The following is a 22952-nucleotide window of genomic DNA, read 5'->3' on the forward strand; positions in this document are numbered from 1 at the left end:
GAAGACACTTGACTTGCCCCCTTTATTGCAATGACCGCCGCGGCCACCTCCGCCGCAGCCGTGGACTTTTTTTTCTAAGTTTGCTGCTGGCCTGGGGGCTGGGGCTGCTCTCAGTATGTTCCAATATTCTGTCGGTATGGGTCCCCCGTCGGATAATGCCCGGGCTGGACTGCGCAGGCGCAAACGGAGACGGCAAAAATCGTTGAGGATGAACAGCTGTTCTGTACCTGTAGACGATGCATGCTCAATCAACATGCCGCTCGCTCCCGAAGCTCGGGGCGGGTTATTCATTGCATACAACAAGGGACGGAATACAACAAGGTGTGGATGCTTTTCTCAAAGGGACGGATGCTTTTCTCAAAGGGCATCGGCCGGTGCGGCGCCAGCTCCTTCCACAGGTGTGTGGCGTGCAGTGGCCGAGACGAGAGAGAATACGCTGCCAGAGCCTGCCCTGGGCAAATGATCGATCGCTGAAGAACCACAAGTAACAGCAGCACATACACTGTTACACACACACACATATTTTTCCAGCAATAGCTCAGCTCAGCTGTCCAACTTTACAAGCAGCAAATTGAAATATATAATATTCTCCTCCTAACTGGCACAGTGTCCCTGAGTCAAAAAGGGACCGAGCATCGATGACCTTAAAATTATGCCCCCCCCCCCCCCTGAAAAAAGTTCAGCGGATGCCCATGGTCACATGAAAAAAACACAGCTAAAAAGTAATCATGCTGAGGATGTGACAAATAGACTACGGCTCCACCTGCTGGCTGTTCAGAGAAAAACATGTTATGGAAAAATCTTCCTATTTAAACCACTTCAGCCCCGAAAGAATTGGCTGCTGAATGACCAGAGCATTTTTTGCGATTTGGCACTGCGTCTATTTAACTGACAATTGTGCAGTTGTGCGACGTTGTACCCAAACAAAATTCAGGTCCTTTTTTCCCCCACAAATAGAGCTTTCTTTTGGTGGTATTTGATCATCTCTGCAGTTTTTATTTTTTGCAATATAAACAAAAAAAGAGTGACAATTTTGAAAAAAAAAACAATATTTTGTACTTTTTGCTGTAACAAATAGCCACAATTTTTTTTAAAAAAAAGCTATTTTTATCTCAGTTTAGGCCAATATGTATTCTTATACATATTTTTGGTAATAAAAAACATATATTGATTGGTTTGAGCAAAAGTTATAGCGTCTACAAATTAGGGAATAGATTTATGGCATTTTTATTATTATTATTTTTTTTACTAGTAGCCATTTTAAATTTTTATTGGGACTGCGATATTGCGGCGGACGAATCGCACACTTTTAACACATTTTTGGGACCAGTGTCATTTATATAGTGCTATAAAAATGCACTAGGGTGTGATCAAGGGGTTCATTGTGTTCCCTATTGTGTGTTCTAACTGTATGGGGAATGGGACTCACTAGGGGAAGAGAAAGATCGGTGTTCATACATTGTATGAACACACAATCAGTCTCCTCGCCCCTGAGAGAACAGGGATATGTGGGTTTACACACACACATCCCCGTCTCGTTCTGTAACGAGCAATCGCATCGGCTCCGGGGACACGCTTCGGGCACACACGCTTACGGTGTGCACCGCTGGAGGCTTCTTAAAGGGCCGACGTACAGCTACGGTGGCGAGCGCAGGGGGGGCCACACTGCTGCAGTATAAGGCCTCGTACACACAACCGAGAATCTCGTCGTAAAAGAAACGTTGTTTTCCTCGACGAGGTTCTTGTCAGGCTTGTCGAGAATCTTGACAAGCTTTCCTTGCATACACACTGTCAAGACAAAATCTCGTCGTTCTCAAACGCGGTGACGTACAACGCGTACAACGGCACTATAAAGGGGAAGTTCGATTCCACTGGCGCCACCCTTGGGGCTGCTTTTGCTAATCTCATGTTACTGCACGTTAAGTAAAAGTTTGGTAAGAGACGATTCGCGCTTTTCAGTCTGTTACAGCGTGACGAATGTGCTATCTCCATTACGAAGCTACTTTTTCCGAGGGTGCGCTCCCGTCTCATACTTTATTCTGAGCATGTGTGGGTTTCTAAGCATACACACGAACGTGTTTCTTGTCGTAAACCAGCCCGACGAGAAAGACGACAAGGAAATTGAGACTCCCGACGAGAAAAAAGAGAGCATGTTCTCTTTTTTTCTCGTCGAGATCCACAACAGTTTTCTCGACGAAAAACATACACACGACCGTTTTTTCTCTGCCAGCATTTTTCTTGATGGATTTTGCCGAGGAAAACGATCGTGTGTACGAGGCTTAACTGTAGCAGCTGGTCCGGAAGCGGTTAAATCCTGCCCATAATAAAAAAAAAGATAAAATACATACCAAACCACTAGTGATCCCATTTAAAGCCAGAAGTAGCCAGGCAGCTACCATTTGCAGAAAGATAACATTAATTGCTAGTATAAGAATATCAGCCCATAAAAATGCTCCCAGCCTTCCCCAATTCAGAACAAGACAGCATGGTTTAAGCCACTTTAAGGAGTGTCACAAGGGGTTATGGGGGCTTGTTTATCAATACAGTTTAACAAAAGATTTTGCAGTACGATGAGGCATTGATCCTGCATGAACAAGCAAAAGAATGCTCACAAACTTTACTGTGTACTGGTGTGATATGTAGGCACAGGTTCTAGCAAATAGCTATGGAATTTACTAACATGATTGTTAGTGATTTGCTATGGAGCATATGCTTCTGTGTCTGAACGTATGTCAGCTGCTATGGGATGCCCAAAACACAAATGTGATTTTCTCCGCAGTTTTTGGGGCTATCTAACCTCAGTTAGCTTACATGAAGGAATAAAGCAAAAAAATAGCTGACATGGGAGGTTCCAATGTATATATAGATAAGTATTGTGCAAACCAATGGTGAATAAATATCTAAACTGATAAACTCAAATAATCTGTCATAAAGACATATATCAAAACATCAGAAACATATAATGAAAAAAATGCATAATAGTAAATTTGTTTAAAATAAAGTGCACCTGTGAAAAAAGTGCATGATAGTCCGTAACCAACAATAAATACATAGGTAGATTCAGGAACGTATGCCTAAACTTGCTATGGCGTAGCTTAGCGTGTTTAGGCTACACCGCCGTAAGTTAGCTAGGCAAGTACATGATTCACAATGTACTTGCCTGCTATGTTACGGCGGCGTAGCCTAAAGCAGGCGGGCGTAAGGGCGCCGAATTCAAATGTGTGTAAGGGGGGCGTGTTTTATGTTAATAAGGCTTGACCTTAAGTTTTTGAAGTTTTTTTCTTACTGCGCAGGCACCGGGTGCCTACATTTCCCAGTGTGCATTGCGGCTAAGTACGCCGCACGGGCCTATTGATTTTGACATGGACGTAAACGACGTAAATCGCTATTCGCGGACGACTTACGCAAACGACGTAAAAATGTTGAATCTCGAAGCAGGAACGACGGCCATACTTTAACATTGCTATTCCATTTAATAGATGGAATAACTTTAGGCCTGATAATGGTTTACGGAAACGGCGTAAATGTACTGCGGCAGCCGGGCGTACGTTCGTAAATTGGCGTATCCACTAATTTACATATTCTACGCCGACCGCAATGGAAGCGCCACCTAGCGGCCATCCGAAATATTGCAATCTAAGATAGGACGGCGCAAGCCGTCCTATCTTAGATATGTTTAAGCGTATCTCTGTTTGAGCATACACTTAAACATAAGTTGGCTTAGATTCTGAGTTAGGTCGGCTTATCTACTGATAAGCCGGCCTAACTCTTACTGAATCTACCTAAAAGTGTCCAGCTTTCCTTCTTCAATGATAACAATTTCGGTGAGGGATATAGTTTGATTACATTTGCCCTTTGGTGGTAATCAACACCAATTAATAACAATTGTGCCACGTCCTAATAATGAGTAGATTGAGAACAAAATGTGGGAAAAATGGACTTTGTAGGCACGTATATAAAATATAACAATAATTTTTAAGGTTTCACAATTGTGATATGTAAATAGAAAATTGTATCTAAACATAGAATACAAAAGATAAAAAATATACAATACACTAAACTGGTCTACATTCCACGGGATCCACAGAAGGAATAAAATCAAGCTTGATCTTATTCCTTCTGTGGATCCCGTGGAATCTATACCAATGAGATTTTTTTACTTAGCATGTGCATCTATTATATAGACACCATCGCAGCAAGTTGATTACAAATATTGAATTTGTCTCCCTGGGATTTACCACGTGACCAGTTTATTGTATTGTATATTTTTTTATCTTGTGTATTCTATTTTTAGATACAGTTGTCTATTTACATATCACAATTGTGAAACATTAAAAATGATTGTTATATTTTATATACGTGCCTACAAAGTCCATTTTAGTCACATTTTGTTCTCAATCCCAATAATTTCGGTGAGACAACATGAAAACAAATGGTGTACATCCAACTGATAGTGACATTTGAGTGCTCCCAGTATTCTCACTTTACTGAGTAATCAAATACGCTTTTGATTACATTAAGAAATCCCCTCTATCGATGTTAGCCCAGTTGTTGTGCTTTTCACTTGGTTTGGATATCCTGTGGTGGTGGTCCCTTTAAGGCTCCCTCACACGTGCTTATCCATATGTTAGGGTAAAACGAAGTGACCTCCCATAGTGTAATATTGCCAGTAAAATCTATTTTATTAAAGGAATAATTCTTACATCAAATTTCATCATATTATCATTTCAGTGCGAGATTCCATACCTGTACATTTGCTCATTTTTTTTTTCATTACGACAACAGACATAGGGCCATATTCACGAAGCGCGGCGCTTCTCTCCGTCCGGCGTAGTGTATCTCAGATACACTACGCCGCCGTAGCTTACTTTTTTTTGTATCCTCAAAAATTTCCCGCCATAAGTTACAGCGGCGTAGTGTAACTTAGGTGGCGCAAGGGCGCGCAATTCAAATGTATGTGATGGGGGCGTGTTTTATGTTAATACGTCGTGACCCGACGTAAATGACTTTTTTTGAACGGCGCATGCGCCGTCCGTGGGGGTATCCCAGTGCACATGCTTGAAATTAAACCGGAACAAGCCAATGCTTACGACGGTGACGTCATTCTACGCAAAGCCCTATTCGCGAACGACTTACGCAAATGACGTAACATTTTTAAAATTCGACGTGGGAACGACGGCCATACTTAACATAGGATACGCCTCATATAGCAGGGGTAACTATACGCCGGAAAAAGCCGAACGCAAATGACGTAAAAAAATGCGCCGGCCGGACTTACGTTCGTGGATCGCCATATCTAGCTAATTTGCATACTCAATTCGACGGAAACGCCACCTAGCGGCCAGCGTAAATATGCACCTACGATCCGAAGGCATACTAAGACGTATGCCTTTCGGATCGAGCCCAGATTCCGTCGTATCTTGTTTTGTGGATACAAAACAGAGATACGACGGGGGAACTTTGAAATTATGCGGCGTATCCATAGATACGCCGACGTAATTCGTTTGAGGATCTGGCCCATAGTAAATATACATATGCTGTTTTTTTTTTTTTTTGCTCATGTGTGTTTAATTGTTTACCAAGACATGCATATTATATTTTGTTTTCATTTTCATAAAAATGTTTGCAGGCACATTCTGAAATGCGTTTATGGCTAGATCTACACTATATTACCAAAAGTATTGGGACACCTGCCTTTACACACATATGAACTTTAATGTCCATAGTGTTTAATATTGAGTTGGCCCACCCTTTGCAGCTATAACAGCTTCAACTCAGCTTCAGCTTTATGAACCTTGTTTGTGCACTGGCGTGCAGTTATGTTGGAAAAGGAAGGGCCAACCCCAAACTGTTCCCACAAAGTTGGGAGCATAAAATTGTCCAAAATGTCTTGGAATGCTGAAGCTTTAAGAGTTCTCCCCACTGGAACTAAGCCCAACCCCTGAAAAACAACCCCACACCACAATTCTCCCTTCACCAAATGATTTGGACCAGTGCACAAGGCAAGGTCCATAAAGACATGAATGAGCAAGTTTGGAGTAGAGGAAATTAACTGGCCTGTGCAGAGTCCTGACCTCAACTCAAGAGAAAACCTATGGGATGAATTAAAGTGCCAACTGCAGTGCCTGTCCTCACAAATGTGCTTCTGGAAGAATGGTCAAACATTCCCATAGACACACTCCTATACCTTGTGGACAGCCTTCCCAGAAGAGTTAAAGCTGTTATAGCTGCAAATGGTGGGCCAACTCAATATTGAACCCTATGGACTAAGACTGGGATGCAATTAAAGTTCATGTGCGTGTAAAGGCAGGTGTCCCAATACTTTTAATAATATAGTGTCGTTTTGTGTGCATCTAGGGATCATGTGGGTGGGTGCAGCATGGTGCAGCGATAACAACTCACACACAGTCCAGGTGGCAGGTGCAATCAGTAGAACTTGTATTGTAGCAAAGGCAGAACTTGTATTGCAGTAAAGGCAGAACTTGTACTGTAGTCAAGGACCCAACTGGGAGCACTTGATACCAACAGTGTGTAGCTGGGCAGGTATCAGCTGAACTGAGAGCATCTGTTTGGAGGGGCAGAATGCGACCTGGCCATCTTGTACCCAAACGGGAAGATGTCCAAGACAATTGCGAGCCCTAAGCTTTCCCTTCTCTTCTGGAACCTTTCCCTGTCACGAATACTGTCCCTGACAGATGGGGAACCTGTCCCTACACTACCCACATGTAAATGCGTGCCATAATCTGGGGAGCAGGGACACCAAACTCACTCATCCATGTCTTTATGGACCTTTCTTTGTGCACTGGTCCAAATCATTTTGTGGAGGGTGGATTATGGTGTGGGGTTGTCTTTCAGGGGTTGAAATTGTTCCAGTGAAGGGAACTCTTAAGATGTCAGCATACCAAGACATTTTGGACAATTTCATGCTCCCAACTTTGTGGGAACAGTTTGGTGATGGCCCCTTTCTATTCCAATATGACTGTGCATCAGTGCACAAAGCAAGGTCCATAAAGATACAGATGAGTGAGTTTGGGGTGGAGGAACTTGACTAGCCTGCACAGAATCCTGACCTGAACCCGATAGAACATCGTTGGGATGAATTAGAGGGGAGACTTTGAGCCAGGCCTTCTCGTCCAACTTCAGCGCCTGACCTCCCAAATGCGCTTCTGGAAGAATGGTCAAACATTCCCATAAATCTTGTAGACAGCCTTCCTAGAAGAGTTGAAGTTGTTATAGCTGCAAAGGGTTGGCCAACTCAATATTGAACCCTACTGACTAAGAGTGGGATGCCATTAAAGTTCATGTGTGTGTAAAGGCAGGCATTCCAATACTTTTGGTAATATAGTGTATATGCTGGACAAATTCAAATGCGCCCGTGTAGATGTCCATGTGAATTAGCCTTTAAAGTGGTTGTAAAGGTTTGTTTTTTATTTTATAAATAGGTTCCTTTAAGCTAGTGCATTGTTGGTTCACTTACCTTTTCCTTAGATTTTCCTTCTAAATTTAATTTTTCTTTGTTTTCTTTGTCTGAATTTCTCACTTCCTGTTCCTCCTCAGTAAGCTGTTCTTTCTGACTAACCCCTAGCCAGATCGGCTCGGATGATGGGGGCAAGTTTACTGAGGAGAAACAGGAAGTGAGAAATTCAGACAAAGAAAAAAAACATTTAGAAGGGAAATCGAAGGAAAAGATAAGTGAACCAACAATGCACTAGCCTAAAGGAACCTATTTAGGAAATAAAAAACAAATCTTTACAACCCCTTTAAGTATGCTGTGTGCATGGGAACACATACAAATATAGTGGGGGTTACCGAAATTTGACTGCCAAAAGGGGAATAATACATTAAATGACATTAACAGCAAATTGCAAGCACATGCATACACCAAAAGAAGAGAACCCCACTCTTTATATACAGGAATGTACATATTTGTTTACATTCTGTACATAGCTAAACTAATAATGAAACACGCAGCAAGTACAGAATACGTGAACTTACGTGAGACAGCATTATTTGTCTCCGCTGTGTGGGAACTTTAGAGTAAATTGTAGACAATTTGTATATGAATCTCTTGGCTGAGACACAACACTTGGCTTTTCCTATTTATAACATTTTGCATCGTATATATACAAAATGTGGGTGTTGCACGAACCAAGTGGTTTGTTTTTAGTAATATTTAAACAGCCAGTTATAACTTTTCTAAAAACTTGTCCAACCGGTAATGTACATGTCTCCCTAATGACAGAGTATAGCAGGAGCAGGCACAATAGCTGTCTCGTGTTTCTCCATACATTACTGAGCCAGGACAGTCCTGACTGCTCCCATACCGTCGGATCCACAAAACCAGAAGGTAAATCTTTTCATACTTCTATTTATGAAAAAAGCAGGACAGTGTAAAGGTGTCTTAATATGTGCAAACTACTGTATGTGTAATCTGGATGGCATCCATACACCAGCCTTTGTTAACATCACTGCCTGTCTTGCCCCTTCTTTTTGTTTGAATGGATAAGTATAATTGTATTTGTGCTGTGATTGGGTTGCGTTGTAGAAGAATGATTATGTTTGTACAGAGATCTGCTGGATTAATGTTAATTCAGAGGTGAAGTTAGTGTGTTTTTTAAAATAATAATTCCATGAAGCTAAAGGTATACACATGTGCAGTATTGCATGGCAACCAAGCTGTATTCATGATAAAGATTTACTGGTGATATAATCTTTGCTTGTATAGTTAAGGTGTATACTTCAAGATTGTTGCTAGCAATGCAACTTATGTAAAATCTGCTGATTATAAATTGATCACTTAGGGGCTGCAAAAAGGAGAACTCCAAATGTAAGATCAGCTTCACAAATTGTCCCGAAATTTAATGCATTCCATTATTATTCATTGCCTTTTCCATGTATAATTTCACCATGTTTGTACAAGATTGAAAACGTAAGGAATAAATAATATAGACTGCCATCGTGGTACCAGCTGTTGGTTATTGTGTCGGTTCTCGTACTCATCTACAGCTTGTGAGATACGCCAGTTTGTCACCATATGAAGTAAAAGTACAAACTCTTCATCGTTATAAAAAGTTGATTTAGCAATCAAAAAGAATATCAACTCACTGGAAAATATCGGTGAGTGACAGTCTGATACTGCCAATCACATTAGCTAAATCTGTAAGACATTATTATTTGAGCACGCATTGATATATAGACAATATCTCTTTATGAAAAAATCATTCAAGAACAAGAAATACATCAATGTGTGCTTTGATCGCTGGGAAGGTGGTTCAGCCACAGACAGTTGGAAAACAAGTGCACGCATTTGCTTAGTCTTCATGGTTAAGTCAAATGGATTTTTTAATGTGATTTTTATATTTATATATAAACTAGCTGAATACCCGGCGTTGCCCGGACTTCCTATCTTAACCTTTTGGGGAGGAAAATCATAGTAATATAAATATACCCATCTTTTATATAAGGATGTAGGTAAGGGTTAATTTAAGTGTCATATATTTTTATTTGGCATATAAGTAATATGTGTACCAGGTATTATTGAAATATCTCCAGGCGTACAGAAGTTATGTGGGAACATACATTTCCCATTGATTTGCATGGGACTTTAAACAAAAACCCCGACCCTCACAAATGGGGGTAGTTAAGGGATAAATTAACTATCCTATAGTTTAAGTGGACATATAAGTAACATGTGACCAAGTGTTATCGAAATATCTACAGCCGTTTGGAAGTTATGAAGTAACATGTATTTCCCATAGAGTTGAATGGGACTTTAAAGAAAAACCCCGACCATGGCAAATGGGGGTGGGTAAGGGTTAAACCACCTATCCTATGTTTGTTGCTGACATATAAGTAACATGTGTGCCAAGTTTCATGTTAATATCTTTAGCCGTTTGGACGTGATGCTGGAACATACATACATACATACACACACACACACACGTTGAGTTTTATATATATAGATAAATGTTACCTTCTAGTGACCCTTATGACAGTCCCCTTCATTAACTACTTGCGTACTGGGCACATATACCCCCTTTCTGCCCAGGCTAAATTTCAGCTTTTGGCACTGCGTCACTTTAACTGACAATTGCGGGGTCGTGTAACAAAATTGGGGTCCTTTTTTTCCCACAAATAGAGCTTTCTTTTGGTGGTATTTGATCACTTCTGTGTTTTTTATTTTTTGCGCTATAAACAAAAAAAGAGCGAGAATTTTGAAAAAAACACAATGGGCCAGATCCACAAAGAAGTTACGTCGGCGTATCTATTGAAGATACGCCTGAATGGGGGCTAGATCCGACCGACGTACGTCTTAGTACGCCGTCGGATCTTAGGTGCATATTTACGCTGGCCGCTAGGTGGCGCTTCCATTGATTTCCGCGTAGAGTATGCAAATTAGCTAGATACGCCGATTCTCAGAATGTACGTCCGGCCGGCGCATTTTTTACGTCGTTTACGTAAGGCTTTTTTCGGCGTAACGTTACCCCTGGGTCTATGAGGCGTACGCAATGTTAAGTATGGACGTCGGGCCAGCGTCGAATTTTCCGCCGTTTACATCGTTTGCGTAAAACGTTCGCGAATAGGGCTTTGCGTAAATTACGTTCACGTCGAAAGCATTCACTATTTGCGACGTGATTTCAAGCACACACAAATCCACATCTACATGGCGGACATCTCAGCCGCCAGGCACGCGCATCGGCACCGCAGTAATGTGCCGTGCATGCGCGCCCCTCCGGCAATGCTCGCGCCCTCCCCCAGTGGCCGGAGGAGCCGAGGACGTCAATAGAAGCGCATTTGTGAGGTCAGGCACTGATGTTGGACGAGAAGGAATGTCTCGCAGTCTCCACTCTAATTCATCCCAAAGGTATCCTATCAGGTTGAGGTCAGGACTCTGTGCAGGCCAGTCATGTTCCACCACCCCAAACTAGCTCATCCATGTCTTTTTGGACCTTGCTTTGTGCACTGGTGTGCAGTCATGTTGGAACATGAAGGGCCCATCCCCAAACTGTTTACACAAAGTTGGGGGCATGAAATTGTCCCAAATGTCTTGGTGTGCTGACGCCTTAAGAGTTCCCTTCACTAGAAATGATATCTCTCTTTCTCTGGAGTCCATACCTCTCTTAATACAAGAAATGACTTTGCTCGCTTTGGAAACCGCAGCTTGACATTGCATGTCATTATTGAGCTTATGATCTACCAAAACCCCCAGATCCTTCTCCACTACGGATCTCCCCAGTTGTACTCCCCCTAGTATGTATGATGCATGCATATTCTTAGCCCCCAAGTGCATAAATTTACATATATCAACATTAAACCTCATCTGCCACATAGTAACCTTCCAATCTGGCCAAGTGCTTCCAGCACTGACAACCAAGTCTTTTGTGGTCAATGAATGGATGTGACAGTGTGTCTGTGTATGTACTTTTTTCAGCACTAGCAAAATTATGTACCATGTCGGCCATCAACAAAAGTAGAGGTTTGGATTTAGGGCCATACCATTTATTGGCTAACCAAATAGACTGCAGTGTAGTTTAAAAAATTGTATCACCCTGAATCCAAACTTCTACCTTTATTGTTATTTCAAGATTAGTATTTCCCCATGTTACTGTTTGTGGGAAAAACAGAGCACATTTAATTATTTCGATGACTCACAATGAGCTGGCGAATATTGCATCTTAAATATTGCATATGTATGCATATATACAGAGGAACGTATTATCTTTAATACTCTGTGGCCTCTGTTGAATATGCAAATACTGATGATTAAAATACAACATATGCAATAGTAGTTCCTATGAAAAATTAAGTACAGGCAGTCCCGGGTTACAAACAAGATAGGGTATGTAGGTTTGTTCTTAGATTGAAGTTCCACCCATTTAAAAGTCAGCAGCTACAAAAAGTGTAGCTGCTGACTTTTAATATTCAGACACTCACCTGTCACACGGTGCAGCGATGCGGGCATACGAAGCCCAGCTCCTCTCCCCCTCCTCTCTAACGGCTGGGCAATCTTCTGGGACCTGTGACGTGTCCCCGAAGATTGCAGGGAGGGAGGGGAAAGAGGTGATCTTCCTTATGGCGCCGCGGCACCAGGGAGGAAGTGGGAGCCATGTGGCCCCAAGAAAAGGGTACCCGCTCCCCCCACCAAAAAAATGACATATTAAATGTGGCATGTCAGGGGGTCACCTGCACTTAAAGCGCAAGATCCATTTTTTTGGGGGGGTGGAACTCCACTTTAAGTTGAATTTGCATGTAAATTGGAACAGGTACATTTTTTAAAACAGAAGTGTGGGATTTTTTTTTCATCACATAATCATACTTATCTAGGTCGATGCTGCATCTGTCCCCTGGCATCTCTGCACTGAGAACCGAGCCACTGAACACCACCGATGGCTCGGTTCTCTCGCCTCCCCAAGAGGAGAGTTGCTGCCTGTCAATCAGCAGTTTGATCCTCCACGCTCATTGAAGCACTGAGCTGTGGAGGGGCTCTGAGCGACTCGCTGAGAGACTGAGACAGCCATCAGTCCAGGCACCTGGCGGGTCCAGACTCCCAGAGACTCCTTAGCCTGTAGGTTTCAATATTGGACTTTAATGACCTCTCAGTCTTAGTCGGTAGGTTTAAATATTGAGTTGGACCACCCTTTGCAGCTGAAACAGCTTCAACTCGTCTGGGAAGGTTGCCCACAAGGTTTATGGGAATGTTTGACCATTCTCCCAGAAGCGCATTTGTGAGGTCAGGCACTGATGTTGGATAAGAAGGCCTGGCTCGCAGTCTCCACTCTAATTCATCCCAAAGGTATCCTATCAGGTTGAGGTCAGGACTCTGTGCAGGCCAGTCATGTTCCACCACCCCAAACTAGCTCATCCATGTCTTTTTGGACCATGCTTTGTGCACTGGTGCGCAGTCATGTTGGAACATGAAGGGCCCATCCCCAAACTGTTTACACAAAGTTGGGGGCATGAAATTGTCCCAAATGTCTTGGTGTGCTGACGCCTTAAGAGTTCCCATCACTAGAACTAAGGGGCCAAACCCATCCCCCTGGAAAAAAACTCCCCACATCATAATCCCCCCTCCACCAAATGATTTGGACCAGTGCACAAAGCAAGGTCCATAAAGACATGGATGAGCGAGTTTGGGGTCCTGACCTCAAGTCAATAGAACACCTTTGGGATGAATTAGAGCAGACACTACAAGCTAGGCGTTTTCGTCCAACATCAGTGCCTGACCTCCCAAATGCGTCTCTACTAGTACATACTTAGATACAGTACTATTTTATGCCATATAGTTGTTTTCTCAGGAAATATGTAACTTGATTATTGTAAAGATTTCTAATATTACATCTAAAAAAATTATAATGCAGTTCAATTGTTGCCAAAACATACCTGTATATAGTTAAGTCTTTGTGCAGAGAGCGTAAAGAGATGATAAAGAGTATCACTTCACGGGAAAGACGTCATTGTGTAGGATGAGGCCTGGCATGTTCCTGGTACAAGTCCAGACAGGGACACCCAGGATTCCTTACAGGAAGAATCTATAATGATAGCTTTGATATTCTAATCAACAAAAAGCATGAGAGAGGAAGCCAAGGTAACAATGCTTAGTTTCATCCTTCTTACTGCACACTAAGAGAAAGTTGTACAGTTTATTCATCACAAGGCTTCTGTAGAGCTGGGGGTTACGTCAATATCACAAGAAAAAGCAACACAATTTTGTTTGATAAGCAACATTAGATTTTTATTTTTTTAATGTTTATCAAAGTTAGATTATTTTAAATATAGAGTATTAAAGCCCAACTTTGGAATGGTGAAAAAAAAAAACTTGCAGTTGGGCCCCTCCACACTGTTAGGCCCCATACACACCATAGAATCTATCCGCAGATAAATCCCATCGAATGGGTTTCAGCGGATAGATTCTATGGTGTGTACACTCCGGCGGATATTTATCCGCGTATTTTTCAGAATTCCTGCAGATAGATATTTGTCGACATGCACAGAATATCTATCTGCTGGAATCGGATCCCACGGATGGATCCGCTGGTCTGTACAGACTCACCGAATCCATCCGTCCGAAGGGATCCCCCGCATGCGTCGCAATGAATCAACGCATGCGTGGAATTCCTTATATGACAGCGTCACGCCCGTCGCCGCGTCATAATCGCGGCGACGGCGCGACACGTCATCGCCAGAGGATTTCCGCGCGGATTTCAATGCGATGGTGAGTACACTCCATCGCATATCCGTGGATAAATTCTCTCGTGTGTATGGGGCCTAAGAGTTAAATGTTTGGGGTAGAGGAAGAGGTGGCATTAGTTACAGTATCTTATTCCATTGCTGCAGCAGGCTCCAGTGCTGTCCTCTTCTCCATGATGCTCTGGGCTGTTGGCTGGGCTCAGCTGTGAAGCTTAAGAGTGCCCAACAAGCCAAATCTCATTCATTTCAATGGCCCCTGTTTACATATAAGCATTCTGTGGCCAAAAGCCAAACGCCTGTCGCTCAAAAACATACACAGGCTTCTTTATGGCAGATTACAAGCCTTTTTGGCCCCATAGACTTCAATAGAAATGTCTGAAAACATGTGGCTTGAGCGTTTTATGAGCATGTTGTCACTCCTTTTCTGCTTAAACAGCAGCTCTCCACCCATAATTAGACATATGCTTAACATAAAAAAAAAAATGATATAAAGAGTTGAGATTCCGTGCTAAGGGTTGGGTAGATGAGCTGCTGCCCCCTGTCTGGCCCCCCAGAGGGAGAGTAAAGGTTGAAATAGAAGTTGGATTCAGGGTGGTGGCGCTGCTAAGGTGTAGTATTTTGTGTGTCCTTATCTTCAGTGTAACCAATTATACCAATAAAGGTTAAAATGTCGGGCACCTTGGTGCGGTGGACTCATAAAAGGAGCCTCCGATAGTGTTTTAGAGGTCCCCTTATTAATGAGTATTGTGATAGAAAATGCCCCCTGGTGGGCTTAAAAGTGAAATGGAAGTGCTTAAACAGTGAAAACCTGGAGGTGTGTGTCCGGGATATTCCAACCCGCTAGACGTCCCTCCTGCACCTCCACTGAGGTGTGTGAATAAATGTTAATAGGTGATGCAAACAAAGAAAATGTCAAAAAGGTGATGCAAACAAAGAAATTAGCAAAAAGAATTGATGTGAAGTGACTCAGTGGGATGCACTCCCGCTAAGCCAACGTGTATAAATGGGACAAAGTCCATGCGTGATTGAACAATATGATGAACCACACTAATCTATGAAAGTGTAGTAGGCAACCAGTAATAAACAGATGAAATTACTGTAACTGGGTGACTGATCAGAGAGGGCCCCCCTAGGCTCCACAATGTATCCTACTGTCCCCAGTCCAGTATATAAGCAAAATAATTATGTACAGTGCATAATAAAGTAGATGAACAGTTGCTGGCAGCCTTAAATCCTATGTCTGGATCATCAAACGAACATCCGTATTCCCCCCTTCTAGGTCCCCACTCACCGGATAGTAGTCCCCACGAGGGGGTGTTGAGCCTTATGGGACCAGTGGGGTGTGTTGATCGCTTAGCAGCTGTTACCGGGTGGGATCCTCGGCGGGCCACGGGAACCACGTGCAGTGGTGGTTATGGTGATGAACGTGAAAGGAAAAAAAGGGAAGTCCACATAGAGTAGTAGGTCCAGGTACTCTGGGCGAATTTATTTGTAAAAAACTTCAGCAGTTTCCAGCAAAAATTAAAATTAAAATACAAGGTCAAGCTTGATAGCAAGCCCGCGTAATTCAAAGTAGGTTGGCAGTGGGCGTGTTTTATTAAAATGAACCGTGACCCCATGCAAATGAGGGGCCGAACGAACGTTGTATGCGCCGTCCGTAGACGTATCCCAGTGCGCATGCGTAAAATCACATCGCAAATACTCAATGCTTTCGACGTGAACGTAAACTACGCCCAGCCCCATTCACGTACGAATTACGCAAACGACGTAAACCGCGTAAAATTTTACGCTGTTCCGACGTCCATACTTAACATTGGCTGCGCCTCATATAGCAGGGGTAACTTTACGCCGGTCACACGCCTTACGTAAACGACGTATATTGATATGCCGGGCGCAGGTACGTTGGTGAATCGGCGTATCTTACTCATTTTAATATTTTTTATGGGAACGCCGAATGCGTCCAGCGTAACTATGCTCCCACGATACGCCGGCGTAGGCAAGTTACGTCGGACGGCTGAAGCCATGTTTTCGGGCGTATCTCTCTTCGTGAATCGGCGTAAAGATGCGACGGCGCACATTTTAAATTACGGCGGTGTATCTGGAGATACGCCGCCGTAACTCGTTTCTGAATCCGAGCCCAGGTTGTTAAGCAGCGGGCCGATGTTCTGCAAATTAGTCAACTCATCAGAAGCTCCAACCACCTCACTTCCGGTTTCTTGAAACCAGCAGTAATTGGAGATGTAGACAAATTTGCTGTTTGGACACAACACGGGCAATCGAATACAGTCTGGTACAGGAAGATTTTGTTGTTTTGACACCACAGTGGCTAATAAGTCAAGGTTGTTGCCGCCTAGGAGGTGGCCATTTTGTTAGTTAGTATCGGAGCGAGTAACAATCTCTGCTCATTATATCATGCAGCGGACTGCAAACGGCTGCTGGTGTTGTGTCCAAACAGCAATTCGTTAAAATCTCCAATTACTGATGGTTTAAAGAAACTGGAAGTGAGGCGAGTGAGTGAGTGAATTACTTATATAGCGCTACAAATGCGAACTGAATCGCCTCAAGGCGCTTGGCCTCCATTTTCCTTCAGTTTGACCCTCAGAATAGATGGGTCTTTAGTTTTTTTCTGAAGGCCAGGTGATTAATTTCCATTCAGATATTAGTTGGTAAAGCGTTCCATAGTCGAGGTCCTTGAACTGAAAAACGACGTTCTCCTTTGGTCTTATATCGGACTTTGGGAATTTGTAATAATTTTTGGTTAGTTAATCTAAGAACTCGATTTGGGTTTTGTTGTTTTATTTTCTCACTTAAATATAAGGGCGCGCTTCCGTGTACACATTTGTGCTTTAGGCATAAGGCCTTGAAAGCGACTTGGTCCTTTATGGGCAGCCAATGGAGGGATCTCAGGGACGAGGCGGTTGAGTTTCTGATGAGTTGACTAATTTTACATAACACCGGGAAGCTGGTTTCTGTGTCCTTGACAACCGATGAATCATCAGCTGTCAGCGGGTTTCCCCACTGACAGCTGAATGTAAAAAAAAAAGAACACCAAGAAGCTGGTCGCTGTGTCCTTGACAACCGATGAATCATCAGCTGTCAGCAGGTTTCCCCACTGACAGCTGAACGTAAAAAAAAAAGAATGCTGGCAATGAAAAATGCCCCCCCAATCCTTACCAGGCCCTTCAGGTCTAGTGTGGATTTTAAGGGGAACACTTTGCCAAAATTAAAAAAAAAACAATTGCGTGGGCCCCCCCCCAAAATCCATACCAAACCCTTATCCGAGCATGCAGCCTGGCAGGCCAAAAAAGGGGGGATGAGGGAGCGCCCCCCTCCTGAACCATACCAGGTCACATGTCCTCAACATTGGGGGGTGCTTTTGTGAAGCTTCCCCTCCCCAAAGCATCTTGTCCCCATGTTGATGTCTACTCTGCCCCCTCACTCACTGGAGCGCTGAGCTGTGGAGGGGGCGGGAGTGGACGGCTCGAGCTTTCAGCGGCTCAGAGGCTGAGCTAGGGCATTGGTCCAGGGGCATGTGGGTGGATTCTAACTTCATTGTCGCAATCTGCCCCGAGTCTGGACCGGCTCTGTGGCGACAGCCGTCAGTGGGATTTACCCCCCTGTCTGCTCAAAACAAGTCACAGCAGTGCAGAAGGATCCTACTTTTCCTGTAATAGGTTTTTCTTAAATGTTTACAATTTGAGTATCTTTTAAATAATTATCTCCTATTATATTTCTGTATTTAAAATATATAATTAGATTTTGGTTATTTAAAAATGTAAAGTTTTTTTTAATATATATCAGGAACTTACATGTGTTTATCATTACAGAGTCCTGACATAACTGAAGATTCGGACAACAAATTAGAATTTAATGAAGACCCCGATGCTGAGCACTGCGAGCCTGGATACAGTCTAGACCAGGATGAAGATTACTTTGAAACTAGGTCATACTTCAGTGAAAGTCCATCTGAATTAAAAAGTGAAGTGTTTGAAAGTGTATCGGACATTGACTCAGTCTGCAGCGACACAACAGATGAACTGAACAAAAGATCAGACTGTCTATTACTGGAAAAAAACAAATCTGTGTATTCCGATATCCAGAACAACATTCATTCAAACACATATTTTTCAAGAGACACTTTATGCAGCCAAAATGATCAAGCAAAGTTCTCTTTCTGTTTACAAACACAACCCATTTTATCTGAGAAAAGTCTTACATCTGATCTGAGCAGCACAGAAATAGAAGATACAGACAAGGAACTGATCATAACAAATGATTTGCTATTCTCAGATCTAAGAACTAGGGATGATACAGAGAACAATAATGTACCTGTGAATGATCAGCATGATGACTTAGCAATACGTATAGACACACAAAGTTGTTTAATAAGCACTTCAGCTAAACAAAGAGGAGTGAACAACATATCCCTATCAGAAGGATGTCTATCCTGTGCAAGATCAGATACTTTAACAGTTGCCTATTTAAGTGAATATCATCAAAGCCTTCCTAACATTCATTTAAAAGCCACATCTTACAATGTCACAAGTCCAATAGAATATAATAACAACACAAGAATTAAGGAGACAAGTGCAATTACAAAGTCTTTCTCTACAGAAAATCTAAATCTGAATACATCTTCTATATGCCTTGATCAATGTAATGGAATTTTAATGAGGACATCAACGGAAGAAGAGATTCAAGCTCAGGAGGCTAACTATCAAGAGGAAATCCATGACTCAAAAGACTGTAATAACAGCTCTCAAGATCATTGGACACAACAAGAGACACTTCCTAGAGATACACAACATACATTACATGTTGATTCAACAAAGGATGATGGTGCAACACAACCAGATACATGTAAAGATGATGCGTGGAACTCATCAGTAGCCTATAAATGTAATTCTTCAGAGACAACAACAAAACCCATTGTGCCTCAACATATCACAAATGACATTGACAATGCACTGAAGCATGTTAATGGAAAGGAATACAATACATCAGGAACAGAATCACAACTCACTAATTCAGTTACCGATTCCTCTAATAAACCTGCTGTGATTATAATATCTATTCAGAGAACAGGTGCCCAGGCAACACTAAACAAACTTGACGATATCAACCCTGTTGAAGAACAATGTATAGAAACACTGAGTTCACAAACAAATTATTTAGACAATAGTGAAATATCCATTCAGGAATGTTCCAAATTTGCTTCTAACAGAGATTTAGACACAGATACGCTGAAAAATAAAGATGAAGCCAGCACAAAAGACAGAACTGAGGACAATAACATCACAGAAGAAAATATAGATATGAAAGATTTACATGCAGTCAATGTAGACCATGAAGTATTACAAACAAGCCAAGATAAACAAGATCTTCAACAGTGGGATAACAAGTTAGATGGGCCTCGTACAGAAAATTACACTTCTCCTTTTTCTGAAGAAAAAGACATGGAGATAAGCAAGGAAAACCATTTAGATGTGCAGTCTACTGTGGATCTAATTGTTTCAATAAATGAACCTTGTAAAGCAGAAAATAGCTCTCTGATATCGGAGACAAAAGATGTAGCATTACCTAAGGCAAATAATGCAGAGGAGGAATCAAGTGTGGACCATATAGTTTCATCAAATGCTCTTCCATGTTTGTATAGCGAGGAAAGTTCAGATGGTTCAGATAATCAAGAATTCAGTTTCTCAGATGATGACTTTAATGATGAAAATGAATGTTATGAATCATTCCATAAAGAGAGTAATATGGAGGACACTTCGTCTTCTACACACACACCTATTTCTGGAAGAGGAGCAGAGAACATTGACATGTCTTCTGATGCCAGGGTAAATATGGATGAGAAAACTACCTCTAAAATCCCTAATGGCACTGAAAATAAATATAACTGTGAAAAGTGTGAGCAATCTAGAAATAGCGTAAAGGTGGAAGATGATACCATAACACATATAAGCAGCGAGCATTCAGTTTTGTCTCCTGTTTCTGAGATACCAGAAGATGGCCTTGAGCCAGTTAAACCAGAAAAGGACACAGAGATCAATGATAATGTTAAGTCACCAGAAATAAAAAGCAACACAGAATGCAAACCTATGCAATCTCTTAAACCCCCAACTTTAAGCAGTAGACATATTGCAACTTTATGCAAAGATGACCATAACTCAGACTTATCTGATGATGAACTAGTTGAAAGTAGTTTTCTGTACAACAGAAGTATGCGAAAGGCCTCTGGACCTGGAAGAATAGATATAGATAATTTTACTCGACTCAGATGCAATACAGTAAATGTCTGTATTTCAGAACCTATTGAAAACTCGCAAGACAATGACCTAACCAAGCCTCAGTCTGAAAGCAATGACATGAAAAGCAATAAAAATGTAGAGAGCAAAGGGTTAAAAGAGAGGTTGTCTTGGGCTCATAAGTCTTTCTCCAGTCTCTTCGATTTTAAAAATCTAGAAAAAGAAAATGTGACGCAACAAATCGAGACTGATAGCAAAGAAGACAGAAAAAAGATGAGAGCTCATCAAATGTCCTGGAGAGCACTACGAAAAAGCAAAGAAAGAGATTCGCTTAAAAGACTTAGTGTGTTGAATTTGTCAACACATGTCATGAGCTCAAACAAACCAAGGAAACCTTCTAAGGAGAAATTGGAACCTGGCACTGAAAACATTGAAAACTCATCAGTGGTTCCAGACCTGCTAAGCAGTTCTCCTGCTGAAATGAAGGAAAATAATTGCACAGAATCTAAATGTGACAAAGGTACAAGCACAAACTCGCAAAACCTTAGGACTGATGATGTAGATAAAAGAAGCCCTTCGAAATGTGGGGTCAATCCAAGAACTTCATTTGAACACTCTATGAGCTGCTCCACATTTACCACAAATGAGCAGCCTTTATTGGGCAAACATTCACCCACTTCTTCTTATTCTAACATATGCTCCAATTCTGATCTAAACTCTATGCCTTGTCGACCCATGAGCCCAAAACCACAGAGCCAGTGGCCTAGCTATCAACGGAAAAGTTTGCGTAATTCCAGGGCTAGTGCTACCTCTATGACTTCTCTTGGAAACTGCTCTCCAATGGAGGGTTATTTGGACTCACAAGAAGCATCTACAGCATTTAAACCTTGGCCAATGAGCACTTTAGAAAATGAATTCCAGAAGGAGGACAGTGGCATTAGCAGTCAGTCTCAGGCTAGCATATATACTGCTTCTTCAACAAGTGACATGCTACGTGATGAAGTAAGTATCTCTTATTTCCTTGGATTATGCTGTCGAAGGGCAATATTAAAATATGCAAGGGCTTTATTGCTTTCTGTGTCCCTACTTGGGAAATTGTCTCTCTCTCTATTTGTCCTGGCGACCATTGTCACTGGGACTGAAAGTGAAGGACAGTCAATTCAACAGCTTTCTTTTTGTATTTTACTGTATAGATTTTAATAGGCAAAATATGCTTACCTCAAGCATGATGTATGTATTATGTGATGGATAGAGTGGTAGTGGTAGCCTCACTCAGAGACCTGGCATGCAATGTCTCAAGATACCAATAGCATATCTAGTTTGGTTCATGCGTATCTGCCAATTAATGTATGCTATCAGTAACTTGAGATGCCACCGGGCTGGGGCTCCAAGTAAGACTGCCTCACTATCTATTACATATTGGACCTTCTGTAAGGATATTTTGCTAAATAATAGCTATATATTGATTAGTAAGCTACTCACTCAATGATTGAAGGGACAGTAGAGCAGGAATTGACTGTGCCTTGCCTTCTTTGAACAACATTACCTATAACCTATATGTCTGTGTGTGTATAATGGAAGGATCCTGAGATACTGCAGAATACGTGCATAAGTCATTTTGCTTTGGAACCTTTATTGCAAGTGGAAGTAAAGTCTTTATTTAATTAAAAATGCTGCTTTTTTATGACAGAAGAGACTATGTAGGTCTGTTCTGCCATAGAAGCGTCCACCTGCTTGTCAGCAGTGTGCAGCTCAGTGTACAGTCCTTACATGAGTGTATAATAAAAAAAACTCCCCTGCACATGCACCAAAGTCACATCATTTGGGCCCAGCCAATTAGGAGGTCAAAGAACATGTATGGGAGAAGATGGAGCATTTGTAATAGAGTAGAGCAGTCATGGAAAGGATTGCTTTCTTAGGTTAGTCTGCGAAAATTTGTGCATGGAGGCCTGGAGGCTCCAAGTCCTGAAATTCATTTGGTGGTTTACTTCTAGTTTAAATGCTGTCGATAGAATTTTTACACTATTTTTATTGTGGAGACTTTGGAAAGGGTCCTATGTGATCAGCTAGTTTGGAATTCTCTTGAAATAAAGAATGATTCCAATCTTGTATGAAGCAACTGCAAATTCTCTATTGTTTGAAATGGAGGACAATTTTTAATAATTAGGTTGTAACCAGAACAGGAATAGAGGGGGAAATCTTCCAAGGGGGGCATTTTCCAAGAAGGGATTTACCTCACTTTTGATAGGCTTCCTTTCACTTCCTGCTGTGTCTACGTGAAAGGAAAGGAAGGGAATGGGACACAGATGGCAAGAAACCTTACAGGAGTTTTAGCTATTCCCTATCAAAAATACTTTTAGATATAATGAATGAGCTGGTTACCCATATGATACTACTGTAAATTCAAGGCAAGGACTGGACATTTATTTGAAACAAATGATTGTTGTCATTTTGATGACTTATATTAGAACGTATTTGTAATACCGCAGCTCTTGTATATTCTGGTCCACCAGGGTG

At 41.9% G+C, this 22952-nt stretch overlaps 1 protein-coding gene across 3 annotated transcripts in view; it reads left to right on the forward strand.

The window, feature by feature from the left end:
* ARHGEF4 (Rho guanine nucleotide exchange factor 4) overlaps nucleotides 1-22952 on the forward strand; it is a 259115-nt gene that overhangs the window by 110393 nt on the left and 125770 nt on the right. For all 3 annotated transcript variants that reach the window (XM_040348980.1, XM_040348982.1, XM_040348981.1), the window contains exon 2: nucleotides 18015-21437. In XM_040348980.1, the coding sequence (XP_040204914.1) occupies nucleotides 18015-21437 (3423 nt within the window). The remainder of the gene's footprint in view (nucleotides 1-18014; nucleotides 21438-22952) is intronic.

This window comes from Rana temporaria, chromosome 4, assembly GCF_905171775.1.
Source record: "Rana temporaria chromosome 4, aRanTem1.1, whole genome shotgun sequence".
NCBI lineage: Eukaryota > Metazoa > Chordata > Amphibia > Anura > Ranidae > Rana > Rana temporaria.